The sequence below is a fragment of the Mesocricetus auratus genome, unplaced genomic scaffold (assembly GCF_017639785.1).
Source record: "Mesocricetus auratus isolate SY011 unplaced genomic scaffold, BCM_Maur_2.0 Super-Scaffold_100003, whole genome shotgun sequence".
NCBI classification, from domain to species: Eukaryota; Metazoa; Chordata; class Mammalia; order Rodentia; family Cricetidae; genus Mesocricetus; species Mesocricetus auratus.
The window spans coordinates 115763361-115777094 of record NW_024429188.1 but is presented as its reverse complement, the minus strand read 5'-3'; the positions used below and the strand labels follow the sequence as shown (position 1 = coordinate 115777094).

The 13734-nt window shown below is 39.6% G+C and overlaps 1 protein-coding gene across 3 annotated transcripts in view; it reads left to right on the top strand.

Annotated features, from left to right (window-relative positions):
* Cd99l2 (CD99 molecule like 2) overlaps positions 1-13734 on the top strand; it is an 86209-nt gene that overhangs the window by 58522 nt on the left and 13953 nt on the right. For all 3 annotated transcript variants that reach the window (XM_040744722.1, XM_040744723.1, XM_005086268.4), the window contains exons 5-7: positions 6118-6189; positions 6668-6757; positions 9276-9341. In XM_040744722.1, the coding sequence (XP_040600656.1) occupies positions 6118-6189; positions 6668-6757; positions 9276-9341 (228 nt within the window). The remainder of the gene's footprint in view (positions 1-6117; positions 6190-6667; positions 6758-9275; positions 9342-13734) is intronic.

The following is a 13734-nucleotide window of genomic DNA, read 5'->3' as shown; positions in this document are numbered from 1 at the left end:
TTGAAGTATTAGTCTTTATTCTTTAAGTGTTTTATAGAGTTCACCAATAAAACCATATGATCCTTGCGTTTTCTTCATGGGAAGTTGTTTTGTTTTTAATTCTTTTGTGTGTGCATGTATGTATGTTTACATGTGTGTGGTGGTGCACATGAGTGTGAGTACACAGATGGGTGTGAGTGCACATACATGTGTTTGAAGGTCAGAAGGTCAAAGGACAATGTCAGGTGTCTTCTTATCTTCTTAATTATTTTCCACCTTCTGTCTCTGAGACATGGTTTTCTCTGAACTTTAAGATTGTTGATTGGGCCGGGCATGGTGGCGCACGCCTTTAATCCCAGCACTCGGGAGGCAGAGGCAGGTGGATCTCTGTGAGTTTGAGACCAGCCTGGTCTATAAGAGTGAGTTTCAGGACATCCTCCAAAGCCACAGAGAAACCCTGTCTCGAAAAACCAAAAATAAAATAAAAAAGATTGCTGATTGGATTAAACTGCTAAACTCCAGGGGTCTTCTATCTTTTCTTACTCAGCACTGAAGTTAGGAGTGCATACCACTGCACCCAGGTACTGTGTGGAATATGAGATCCAAATTCATTCCCCTATACTTGCATAGAGAATTTCCCCAGGCCCAGGGAAGTTTTTTGTTTGTTTGTTTTTGTTTTATGTCTATTCACATTGTTTGTTTCTTCCTGAATCAGTAGCTTGAGTCTTTTCTGGAATTTGTCCATTTGTAGACCATATAGTTTATAGTTTGACTAAATTCATTCCCTTAAAAATCATTGCTATTTCTGTTAGATCAGTAGTAATATCTTTTCTTTTACTTCTAATTTTTAAAAAGATTTTATTTTTATTTTAAATTATATATATATATATGTGTGTGTGTGTATGTGTGTGTGTGTGTGTGTGCACATGAGTACAGAGAACAGAAGAAGGCATAAGATCCTCTGGAAGTGGAGTTACAGGTGGTTGTGACCTGCTTAATGTGGGTGCTGGGAACCCAACTCAATTTCTCTTCAAGAGCAGTACAGCTTAACCACTTGCCTTCTCTGCAGTCCCATTTCTAATTCTAATAAAAACCATGTCTCTTTTATTGAAAATAAAAAATTTCCCATGCAATATATTTTCATCACAGATTCCTCTGACCTATCTACTTCTAGATCCTCCCCAAATAAAACACATAAAAACACAAAAAATGCCCAAAAAAGTGATGAGTCAAAAAAAAAAAACCCAAACCTCCAAAAATACTATTGAGTTTCTTTTATGTTGGCCGTCTTACTGCTGGGCAAGGGGCTTGCCCTGAGGTATTGTTTGTATACCCAGTGATATCTCTCTTTAAAAAATTTCTCAGTCTAGCTAAGTATCTGTCCATTTTGTAGATCTTTATAAAGCCATCTACTATGTTTCTGATTTTTACTCCCTTTACTCTGATCTTCATATTCTTCCTTCTAAGTCTGTATTCATTGTATTCCCTCCATTTCCTAGGTGAAAGGTTCAAGTGTATTGATTGTAGCCCTTTCTTCTTTTCAATTAAAACATTTGTGGCAATGCATTTCCTTCTAGGCATGGGTGTGACAGTGACAGTATCTTATTAGTTTTATCTAGTGCTGGTTTTGTCTCATTCTTGTCAAAGTATGTCTTAACTTTTGGTTTCTTCTTTTATCTATTGATTATTTTGCTTTCTTTTTCTTGTCTTTTCATCTATCTATCTATCTATCTTATCTATCTGCAGCACTAGGGATAGATTGTAGGACTTTATATATAGTAAGGAAATATTCTACCACTGAACCATTACTCTAACCGTTCCATTTATTTGTGTGGATGTAATGTTTGTGGTATGGTGTATGTACATGTTCATTTGGGTATGTGTAGATGCACACGTGTGTGTGTGTGTGTGTGTGTGTGTGTGTGTGTGTGTGTGTGTGTGTACCAGATACTGATGCTTAAGGTTTTCCTTGATTGCTCCAGGCTCTCTAACCCAGAACTTGTCAATTTGGTAAGGCTTGTTAGCTGTCCCCAGAGCCTGTCCCCCAAATAAGGTGGGGAGTAATCAAGGTAAAAAGTGCAGAATGAATATGATGGGCTGCAATAAACATACTAGCAGGACTGTATTCCTTTTGGAGGCACTATGGGAGAATTTGTTTCCTCCCCTTTTCACCACCTACATTCTCTGGCTTACGGTTACTTCTTCTATCTTTAAAACCATGAGCATGCCAGGGTTTTCTTTTTTCAGTTTGCTTTTTATTTTGCATTTGTTTGTAGCTCAAGCTGGTTTTAAAACTCCTCACATAGTTCAGGCTGCCCTTAAATTCTGATCCTCCCTAGTGTTGGGATTGCAGGTGTGCCTCACCGTACTTAGCTTTTAGGATCTTTTATGTATACAGTTCTGTCACCTTTAACGTCTTTCACATTACTTACACTGTAGTTACTTTTCCAGTTGCTGTGAGAAAATACTCTGAGGAAAGCAACTTAAGGGAAGGTTATTTTTGCTCAGTTTGAGAGAATACAGCAGTGATGGTGGAGAAGACACAGCCCAGAGAACAGTGCCATCCAATGTGGGTGGTTCTCTTCAAGGTGATTACTGTAATATGAAACATAAAAGACCCAGAGACTGATATTGGGGTTCAAGCTTCAAGCTGAATATCAGGAAAGCAAAACAGCCAGTCACTAGCTCTCACCTCTGGCTCTTACTGAATGGCCTGATCCACACACAAATTCTTCACCAAGTCTAAACTTGTACCTCTCCGCAGCCTGGCTGGAGAATGAATGCCTATCTGAGACCTAGATTCTGGCTTACATACTTACCTAATGTTTGCATTAAATGTGTGAGCTATAATTCTCTTTTAGACTGATTCACTTTTGTGTAGATCTGGGTGACCTTGGACTCTCAGAGATGTATCTACCTCTTAATCCTGAGTCCTAGGATTAAAGGTGTGCAACACCACCTCCTGGTTTCTGGCTGCTGGGATTAAAGGTGTATGCCTGGCTTCTGTGTCTTGTGGCTGACTTTACTTTTCTGAATCCTCAGTCAAGCTTTAATAAATCATAAATAATAGATCACTACAGATTACATGATTTTTATGTTTCATACTTTTAATGTTTATTGATTTTAGTTCTGTTGAATAATCCTTGTATCCCAGGCATAAATCCAGCTTTGATCATGGTGTGTAATCTTTTAAGTGTGCTGTTGAATTCTGTTAATTCTTTTCTGTTAATTCTGCTAATGTTTCCCTGATGGTTTTTGCCTCTGTTAATGAAGCTTTGCTTGTAGTCCTGGTTGGTCTCCAATGCATGGTCCTCATACCTCAGCCTCCTGAGTGCTGGGCATACACCACTTTGTCTGGCCTTTCCAGCTTGTTAACCATTTTTTTCTCTTATGGGTCATGGTTCTGTTGTGAAATGTATGAACTCTTTACCAAGCATTCGATTCTGAAGTACTTCCTTCTGAAGTTTTACGATTTTATATTTAAGCAAATGTAATCCATCCATTTGCAGTTGGTTTTCTAGAAAATGAAACACATTGCTTTTTCTTTTGGAAGTCTAATTATTCCAGCACCTTTTGCTGAAAAGATTCTTTCCTCCTTTGAGTTGCTTTGCATATGTATAAAAAAATCACTTGAGCAGATCTGAGATCTCCTGAGCTCTTCTTTCTACTCTGTTGCCCTGTGTATCTATCCATCTGCAACATCTTGACAACTGCAACTATAAAATGAGCCTTAATATTAGGTAGAGTGATTCATCCCATTTTATTCTTTTCAAGGTTTTAAAATGCTAATCCAAGGTTTTTGTCTTTACATCAAAAATTTAGATCAAATTTCTCTATTTCTAGAAAAAAACAATAAGTGGCACTTTTATAGGCTTGCATTGAACACACACACACACACACACACACACACACACACACACCAGTGTGGGTTCACTCTGTTGATCTCTCCCATCTGTGAACTCAATATGTATCTGTCTCTGTTTATTTAGATACTCTTTATTTTATAACTTTCAACCTCTAGGTTTGCTTTATTTGAATACAGTAGTTTTCCACATTGTTTCGTTTTGTTTTGGTTTTGGTTTTTACGAGACAGGGTTTCTCTGTATTGTTTTGGAGGCTATCGGTCCAGCCCGGCCTCGAACCCACAGAGATCCACCTGCCTCTGCCTCCCGAGTGCTGGGATTAAAGGCGTGCACCACCACCGCCCGGCTCCACATTGTTTTAAAGGTGTGTATTTCAATATTTTTGCTTTCTTTTGGAATCCAAAACCCACCATTCAAAAAGTGGTTTTCTGTGAAGATGATCAAGTAGTCATCTGCAAATATGGACAGAAAGATTCCTTCCCTTAAAATCTGCAAATTTTCTCTTCTTTTAGTTGTAGAACTTGCAGCACTGTGTGACAGTGAGGTTGCTTTGCTCCTGATCTTACAGGAAGAAAATTTAGTCTTTAACCATTTTCTAGAGAACAGTCCTGAAATTGAGGGAGCTCTCCCTTATTCCTAAATTGGTGAAAAAGACATTTTTTAAAAATAAACTGTTCTAGATCTTTTCATATCATTGATATACTTACATGGTTTTTCTTCTTTAGCTGGTACATTGATTTATTTTCAGGTCTTATCTAGCTGAAATCTTAAGTTTCCCATAATCTGAACAACCCTTCACTTGTTCCTACACCTTGGGAATTGAAACCCTAAGCTATCTGTCTCACCCATCATTCATTGTGACATCTCATATATTATCATATATATATGCATCACATACATTATATATCACTATACTACTTTGTTTTGATTTCCCCTCTCTCTCCTACTTCCTGTTCCTCCTCTTTTTTTTGTTCCTTTGTTTTCTTCTCTTCACCTTGTGAATATATGGTTCCTAAAGAGGACAGAAGAAGGTGTCAGATTCCATGGGACTAGAGTTATGGACAATTGTGTTGAGAGAAAAAGCCAATAAGAGCCTAAGTCATCAGCCAAACAGTTTAATATAAGTCTCTGTGTGTTTATTTAAGCCATGTAGCTGTCGAAAGAGTAACATGCCAGATTATGGGTAAACCACATCCTTGTGGCAATGCATAGTTTAATAGAAATGGGTTAATTAAGAGAGAGCTAGCCAGTAAGGAACCTGAGCCACCTGTTAAACATTTTATATTTTAATAAGTCTTCATATGTTTATTTGGGGAAAAGCAGCTGAGGGACCAGGCAGGACAAGAAACTCCATCTTAAATTGTGAGCAGCCATGTGGGTTCTGGGAATTGAACATGGATCCAAGTAACCAGTGCTCTTAACCTCTGAGTCATCTTGTGAGTTCATTTCCATGATTTCATTTGATGCTTATACTTTCATATCCAGGAAACATCCCCAAATTAACATCACAAATATTTTCCAAAATGTTTAAAAATAGCCCTTATTTTTAGATCTTTGATACACTTTAAGTTAATTTTTACATATGGTATAACATGATGGTCAACTTCACTGCTTTGCTCTATGCTCATGATATTTTGTCTTGTGTGTTTGCTATAGCATTATTATTACCTTTCCCGTGGAATGTCTTCTGTTGTAGGAATAATTACAGCAAATTCTAAAGTTTAATAGAAGAAAGTGTTGAAAAATTCATGAGTGCTGTGTAACAAATGTGAAAGAAACCCATATTTCTAAAAGAATCTGCTTACAACAGTCAACGGCCATTTACAAGAAGTGTGTGTGTGTGTGTGTGTGCTTTAACCATATAAGATAATTCTCTATACATCATAGAAAATGGCAGTCCATTCATCTCCAGGCATATCTGTAGTTCAGTTGCCTGACTAATAGTGGAGGAAACCATGGTTTGAAGATCTTGGGGATCATGCTTAAACTCTAGAACTCCCTAGTCCATGTGGTCAGGAGTTCTAGGCTCATTTTCTAGTTCTACTCACCAAGTGGTGAGATATAGAGCTACATTCTTTTCAGTCCCCATCCTATAAAGAAGAATATTCCTCACTTAAACCTTGGCATCTTTTCCAAGTGATTATGAAGTCATGTAGGGGCTTCAAACACTAAGACAAGAGTACTCTATTCATGGTGTGACTTTCTAAAACTGTGATGTATATATGCATTTTATTATTAAACATATGACTCTTGCTGTCTTCCCTCCCATATTCAGAGAGATGGAACCATGTCACTACTACCACAACTAGAAGGCCAGGAACAACTAGAGCACCATCAAATCCTATGGGTAAGACAAGCTCTCTGAGAGAGAAGGAAGGAAGGATTTACACTTTAGCTACTTGTTTAAGTGAGTGTATTAGTTAGGATTACTATTGCTGTGATGAAACACCATGATCAAAAGCAAGTTGTAGAGGAAAGGATTTATTCAGATTACTCTTTAGCATTGCTGTTCATCACTGAAAGAAGTCAGGATAGGAATTCAAACAGGGCAGGATACTGGAGGCAGGGGCTAATACAGAGGCCATGGAGGGGTGGCTTGCTCAACCTGCTTTTTTATAGAACCCAGAACCACCAGCCTAGGGATGGCTCACAATGGGCTGCCCCCCCACCAATCACTAATTAAGAAAATGTCCAATAAGCTTGATGGTATGGAGATTTTTTGCACATGGGGTTCTCCCTTTAAGATGACTCTAGCTTATGTCCAGTTGACATATAAACTAGCCAGCACAGTAGGTGATTGTTTATTTTGTTTTTGTGGTCCCCAGAGCCAGATGGTTTTGACTTGAATGATGCCTTGGATGATCAAAATGGTCTAGATGGCCACAAAAAACCAAATGCAGGAGGAGGAGGAGGAGGTAAGTCCTAGTTGCTTGAAATCATGGAGCAATGCTGCAGCTCTTGTCTGTCTTGTTACCTGTAATGAGGAAGAGAACTTTGTGATCAATGTGATCAAGTCAGATTTATTAACAGGTGCCTATCAATAAAGTACAGTCACCATACAGAGGGAGACTGCAGCACTACTGAGCTGCCACTCCTCTAGTTCCCAATTGTGATCCGGAAGGTCTGGGTAAAGTCACCAAGACTGGCCTCAGCAAGCCCTCCTTAGTCTAAGTGATCGAGTGACACCCTTCCAGTTCTAATCGTGTCTCATCTCGTATCCCCAGAAAAGAGCATGCCCATTGGGCCAAGCCTCCCTAATACAATTGGCTATTGGACAGAATTCCCACAACATACCTGTAATAGCATTCAGCCATTTAGAATACTGTAGATCCAGGCCACTTGAAGGTGCAGAGAACCCTACAATAGTCATGCTGAAATTTATTGATCCTGGGATTCCCCAAATTATTGGAATTCTCAATAACTTTTATCTATGTGACTCCTATCCCTCAGTGTTTGTCATCTGTATATTTAAGACTTAAAAAAACAATATTACCCCTCTAAAATGATTAATACTAAAGCTATACATATTAACATAATATTGTAGAGTGTATGAGAAATTACTGTGTGGTAAGATAAAAACAATTTTGTGAGAAGAGTGCCATTATTTTAAATTCGTCAGAAATTTCTAGAATGCCCATTTTTTTAGGAGATACCTGAATTCTCATATTGAGATATGCAGCTTGAAAGCTGTCTTCTGACCTGCACATGTGTACTATGGCACATGCCTGCCTACACACACACACACACACACACACACACACACACACACACACACACAGTACAATTAAATTTAAAAGAGTTTTAGAACAAATACGTAAATGAATGATAAATAAATAGAAATGTTTAACAACTTTTCCTCACTCAGTTACCCTTTAGTTACTTTTCTAGTTGCCCTGGTCACATACCTGACAAGCAAAGCAAGGAGGAAGGATTCATTCATTCATTTGACTGGCCAGTGGTTTCAGAAGTGATAGGGTCCCAACAAAACTCAGCTGGCCGCATTATATCCACACTCTGCAAGCACAGAAAAAGAAACAGGAAGTGGGCTTGTGAAGCTCAAAGGTCAGTTACCAGTGACATATTTCCAAAAGCTGGTGGGGGGTGTCAAGTGTTCAAATACATGAGCCTATAGGGTCATGTATTTGAACTGCAGCACCCATTCAATGAACTTTTGTCCATTTGTTGTTTAGTAACATTGCAGGTAAAGTGTTTGGAAAACCTTTTTATCTTGAGGTTTCTGAAACTTCAGTGTGATGTCACACTTTATTATGAAAAACCAAAAGTCACATCTGCTACTAGTACCGCCAATGTCATGTAGTCTTCATGTAGTGGGATGCTGTTAGACTCAACAGTAACCGATAGAGGCTTCACTTGAAATCTTATTGACAAGTGCCATCAATGGCTGTCCTGAACTGATGGGTTCATTTCATTCAGTTTTAAGAAATTCTTCCCAAATAGTCAAGTTGTTGTAGCATTCGTTCTGCCCAGCAAGACTGGTCTCTTATGACAAAAAGCAGATAAAAGCAGTTAGAACTGAAACAATCATGCAAGTGACTTGTGGGAGTTACCTCTAGTTCTTTGGAATATAGCAGAAAGGCTTTAAACACACTTTACATTTCAGCACATAGAACGTTCAGGAAGATGTATACTTAATAGTTGAGCTAAAATTAATGGTGATTCTGCTTCTTCTGTTAATTACCTATGGTTTGTCCCAAATCATAAGAAAGTTAGGGAGACTGTTTTTAAAGAAATGAGTTAAGATATTCTTTGTTCAGTTAAGAAGCTAAGTTTTCTATTCAGAGTCTTAGAGAGCTGCACTCCAGATACTGAGACAGAGGTCTTATCTGAGCTGAATTTCTCTTCAAAATAAGGTCGTGTGGTTTGTTGATAGAGATTTCCCTTCAGCTATGGAAATAGTGGCCTCTTTAAGACCAGCAGGAGAAAGAGGACAGTTTTCAGCTTCCCATGTCTGAGCTCAGGGAAGCCCAGAACAAGCTTTGAAAGAGATCACTTTGTTCAGTCAGGCTCTTAATGACTTTGACAAAAATCTCTTCATCTTTGGCATATAATGCAACTTAACCACTAGGATTATATTCATTTTTTTGTGTGTCACACAAATACTCAAGGTGACTGGAGGTTATACAGAACACATATACTGGCAGTGGGCAACCTGAGGGACCTCTTGAAATTTTGCATGTCATTTTCATTCACTTTCTTCTCTCTCAACTTCCTTCCCTTCCTCCTTCTCCCCCCCCCCCATCTCTCTGGTTTGGTACCAAGCATGGTTCTTAGGGCCTTATATGTGCTGTATCACTGAGCCACACTCCCAGTACCATGAAGAACATCCAAGTGTCATTGGCAACATTTACTAATCCAAATTCTAAATTTCTTGCTGCTGAAATATTTTCATCACTGAAATGTATTTTTTTCTAGGTTTTTCAGACAAGGATCTTGAGGACATAATAGGAGGTGGGGGATACAAACCTGATAAGAATAAAGGTAGGGATATTTCTTTGTCAGACTACACACCTAATTCTCTGGAAAATAAGGCTTAGATATTTCTACTTGTTACTTGGGGTGGCTTGTCACTCTTAGGAGTGGGGGCCCATTTGTAAGCCAATGTAGAGAAATTGCCCCTTTGCCTTGTGGTTCTTTAAGCCAAAGTGCTGCCTGAGCTAATGTCTCCACATTAACAGACACCTGTTTATGAGGCAGCACCAAGAGCCTGTGGTAGGACAGTCACAGGAGGCATCATGATATCAAGAAGACGACAGCCTGCCCTACTTGGAGAGCCAGTTTTCCATACAGTGGGAGGATTCAAACATAACATGACAAATATTTTGAAGAAACAATGAGATCTTTTAATAGTATCTTTGTATTAAAAATATTGTAGGGCTGGTAGAAGTTTTAAAATGGTTCAGGAAGGCTCCTGTAATACTCTTTACCCAGCTTCTCCCAAGGATTCTCCACTGCACATCCACAGAATATCTAAAGTAGGAAGCTGACATCTGTACGATAAAGTCACCCATTGACCTTCTGGGGATTTTGTCAAATCTCATCTTACATGCTGGTGTGTGTGTGTGTGTGTGTGTGTGTGTGTGTGTGTGTGTGTGTGTATGTGTGTGAAATTTTATCACATGTGTGATTTCAATAGTCATCACCACAAATGGGGAGACATTCTCAGAAATTCTCTTCTTCATGCTGCCCCTGAGTAGTCACATGTTTGTCATTCCCCAAGCTATTAATGATTGAAACCGTTCATCATAGCATATGTCAAATTGGATCTTAAGCCTGGGGTGTGAGGTATGACCAGGCTTGTGGGTGTGTTTATGCTGGAAACTGTAGGTGTAAAACACTACAGCTGTGATCTCTTAACTACAATCACTTGTGATAAGATGTTATAATGGTTAAGTGTGGTGTTTGAAACTCTTTCCTTATTATTCCCTGTTGTGATGAAAAATTGTAGCAGGGACTGAAGGCTGCAAGTTGTGAGATTATCTGGGTATAACTCTTTAAGACCCTCCTCCCCAAGCCCTGGCTGAAATAGTAGCATTCGCTTCTTTCTTGCAAGCACTGTGCCTTTCATATGGAAACAGTGTTCTCTTTTGCTTAAAATGTGCTGTAGTCACATTTGTCCCAAGAAACACCTTTCCAGATGGTGTCATCTCTAGGAACAAGTCCTAAAAGCCTCTAAATGAAACTTCCAGGTGTCAGGATAACACGGAGCATTTAAAGGGCAAACCCAGCAAATGAGCCAATTACTTGTGGGTGACGATTGGTATTTCCAGATGGGGAGATGAGAGCAGTGGTCGTGTATGTACGCATACACAGGGTTGAAAGTCTGAGTGACATGACAGGGGCTTTTCTTCATTAAAAGTAATTGTTTTAGCAAGAAAGAAGTGTTAGGAAATTCTTTAATTAGGCTCATATTGGAGCTTGTCTTGTATAGAATAATCAATTGTTAGCTTCAGTAGTTTCCTCTGTCATCATAGGTGTCAGGAAAGAAGATCAAAGGTAAAACTGGAACATGGGTGAGAGTCACAGACACTGTTCCTTACACCAAAACAAGTTCATGATGAGGAGTGAAGGGACAGCATCACATTTACATAAGTTGTAAACTCAATTAGTGCGCTTCCCAGACTTGAGTCTTTAAGACAGCCTCAGTTGTTTTTCTCGAGTGGATTTCTGAAGCAATACATTGTCTGTTGTGTATTGTTTCCTCGAGTCAACATTTTGGCAGGCTGTGTCTGGCTCAAAATGAGTTTGTTACCGGGTCCTCTTGCATCTCTTGAAGTGAGTTGCTTGTAAACCCTCCACTCTTGTTCCCTTCTTGCCCCTCCTGGACTCAGATTGTTTCCCTTGTTTGCTAGCAGCCTCCTTCTTTTCCTAGCATGGAAGAAAGAAGCCCCAGAGAGGTTTCTTTGGACTTGTTTCCACAATACTTCTAGCTTTAACATGAGGAAATGCCTGCCAGGTGCTTCTACTGTTCTACAACACACCAAGGAGTGCAGCATGAACATAGGGGATTTTTGTGGAGTCATCCTTAATATATAACATTGGGTGTTTTAGTGTCCCATATCAGATCGGGACAAAACAACACCAGGTTATCTACAGAATATTCTCAGTTCTGCTGTAAGGAATGGACAAGATGAGGCTGGGAGAGTTTCTGCAACAGTAAGGATACCTTCCCTGGTGGTTAGCCCAGGCACTCAGTATGTTTCAACATGGTTTTTCCACCTGATTTTATTTGGTACCTGTAAGTCATTTGCAGCAATGTCTTTTCCATTTTTTGTTTTTTATTTTTGTTCTTTTTTGGGTTTTTTTGGCAGAGTCACATTTTTTAGCCTCCAGCTTGCCTAAACATCATGAGCTTCCTGCCTTAGCCTTCCAGATGCTAGGTTCAAGGGAAGCACCACCATGCACAGTTTTATTTATTGGTTGAAAAACTTATACTTCTCTTGCTACTTCTTTTTGAGACAATAAAAGTACATTAAAAATATCTAAAAGCTCTAGCTGTGTCTTGTTGGAAGTCTGAGACAGTCACAATGTCCTTAAACACTTGAATACCTCCCTAACAGTTGCAGACATAATCACTCTACTGTTCTGTGAGCAATGTGTCCTTGACGACCAGATGCGTCAGGCACTCACCGTGAGCCACGAGCTGGACTGCCGTCAGAGAAGGGCAAGCGCATGCCTTGTGTCCCTGTTTCTCTTACTAAGTGGCTCTGTAGGACTCAAGGCTGACGTCTATATGTGCATTGTTGTCTTTGTATTTGAGATGCTGGGAGTCTGACACCTCTGTTGACAACAGAGCTTATTCACAATGTGTTAATTCATTCTCTTTCACTATAATAGAATGTCCAAGGCAGAGTAATTAATAAAGGAAAGACGTTTATTTGCCTCACAATTCTGGAAGCTGGAAGGTTGAGATTGGTGGCTACATCTGGTGAAGGCCTCGTGTTGCACCCTAACATGGCAGAATAGCAAAAGGGTAAATGAACACAGATTCATGAGATGAAACACCAGGGCAGGCTCTCTTTGTAATAACCCAATCTTGTGGCAACTAACCCAGTTCCAGGACAAAAACATTACACTGCCACAGTGGCAATTAACTTTCTCCACGTTTCCATGGAAACTATATTCAAACCACTGCACACAACTTCCTTACTGAGGTGGTGCCTCTTATTCTACAGGGTCCATCTAAGTGATGGTGGTTGCTATAGCTACGTGGTCCCTATCTCTATGGGACCTGCTATAGCAGCACTTACTGCCATTGCAGTGGCAGTCTCTTTATCAATGATAGTCACTATAGTTACAGCCTAGGTCCCTAGAGATAGGTATTCTGTATAGCTATCTGTGTGAATAGGTGTGTATCATGAAAGCAAATTACAGTAAAATGTACACCATAAAAGGTAGTTTGGACAGCTGACCAGACAAAGGTTAACTCTTGAATCCCAGGCATCAGCCTGGGAATCCAGCATGGGACTGATCAAGACCCCCCTGAATCTGGGTGTCAATGAGGAGGCCTAGGGAATCTATTGAGCCTTGGGCAGCAGATCAGTACCCATCCCAAGTATACACACAGACTTTGGACTCCCATAGAACAATGTGAGGTGCACTCTCACCCTGAACTCTTGGGGAAGGGTCTAGGCCCTGCCCTATATGAAATGACAGACTATGGACACCCCCATGGAGGGCCTCACCCTCCCTGGGGGAATGAGGGGATAACGGGAGGGGGGTTGGGGGGAGGGCACGGGAAGAAGGGAGGGAATGGGAGAGGGACCTGGAACTGACTTGTGAAGCAACCTTGTTACTTATCTAAATTTAAACTGGAAAATAAAATATAAAAAAAAAGGTAGTTTGGAGCTGTCCTCAAACTCAGGGCCTTCCTCTTGTCCTAGCCTCCTAGGAAGATTGACCGTGTGCTGGGATTACAGGTATGTATCCCTATACCCAGCATATGCTATCTTTTTCAAACCAGTGTCTATTCAGTAATACTCAGGATATTTTTTCTACTATATAGATTATTTTTGAGATATCATTAGTGACTACTTAATACTATATTACACCATACATATTTGTTTATCCTGTAGCCTATTTTGTGTAGTGGTTCCTCTAGCTTTTCATCTATACACAGTGTTTGAACACTGTTGGCCCAAATATGAAAAGCCACAGTTGTTTCTGTCAGACAAATTTCTAGCACTAAAATTGCTGGGTCATAAGATGCATACATTTTTAAAAATGTGACTCTAAATGACATTACCAAATGATTTCCCATTTGCCCTTAGGAAGTAATCAGGTATCCATTTTCTCCAATACCAACCTCAATCCACCAAGCATTATGGTTTTGTTATCTTTGTGAATTCAATAAGAACAAAGCATTTGTCTTAGT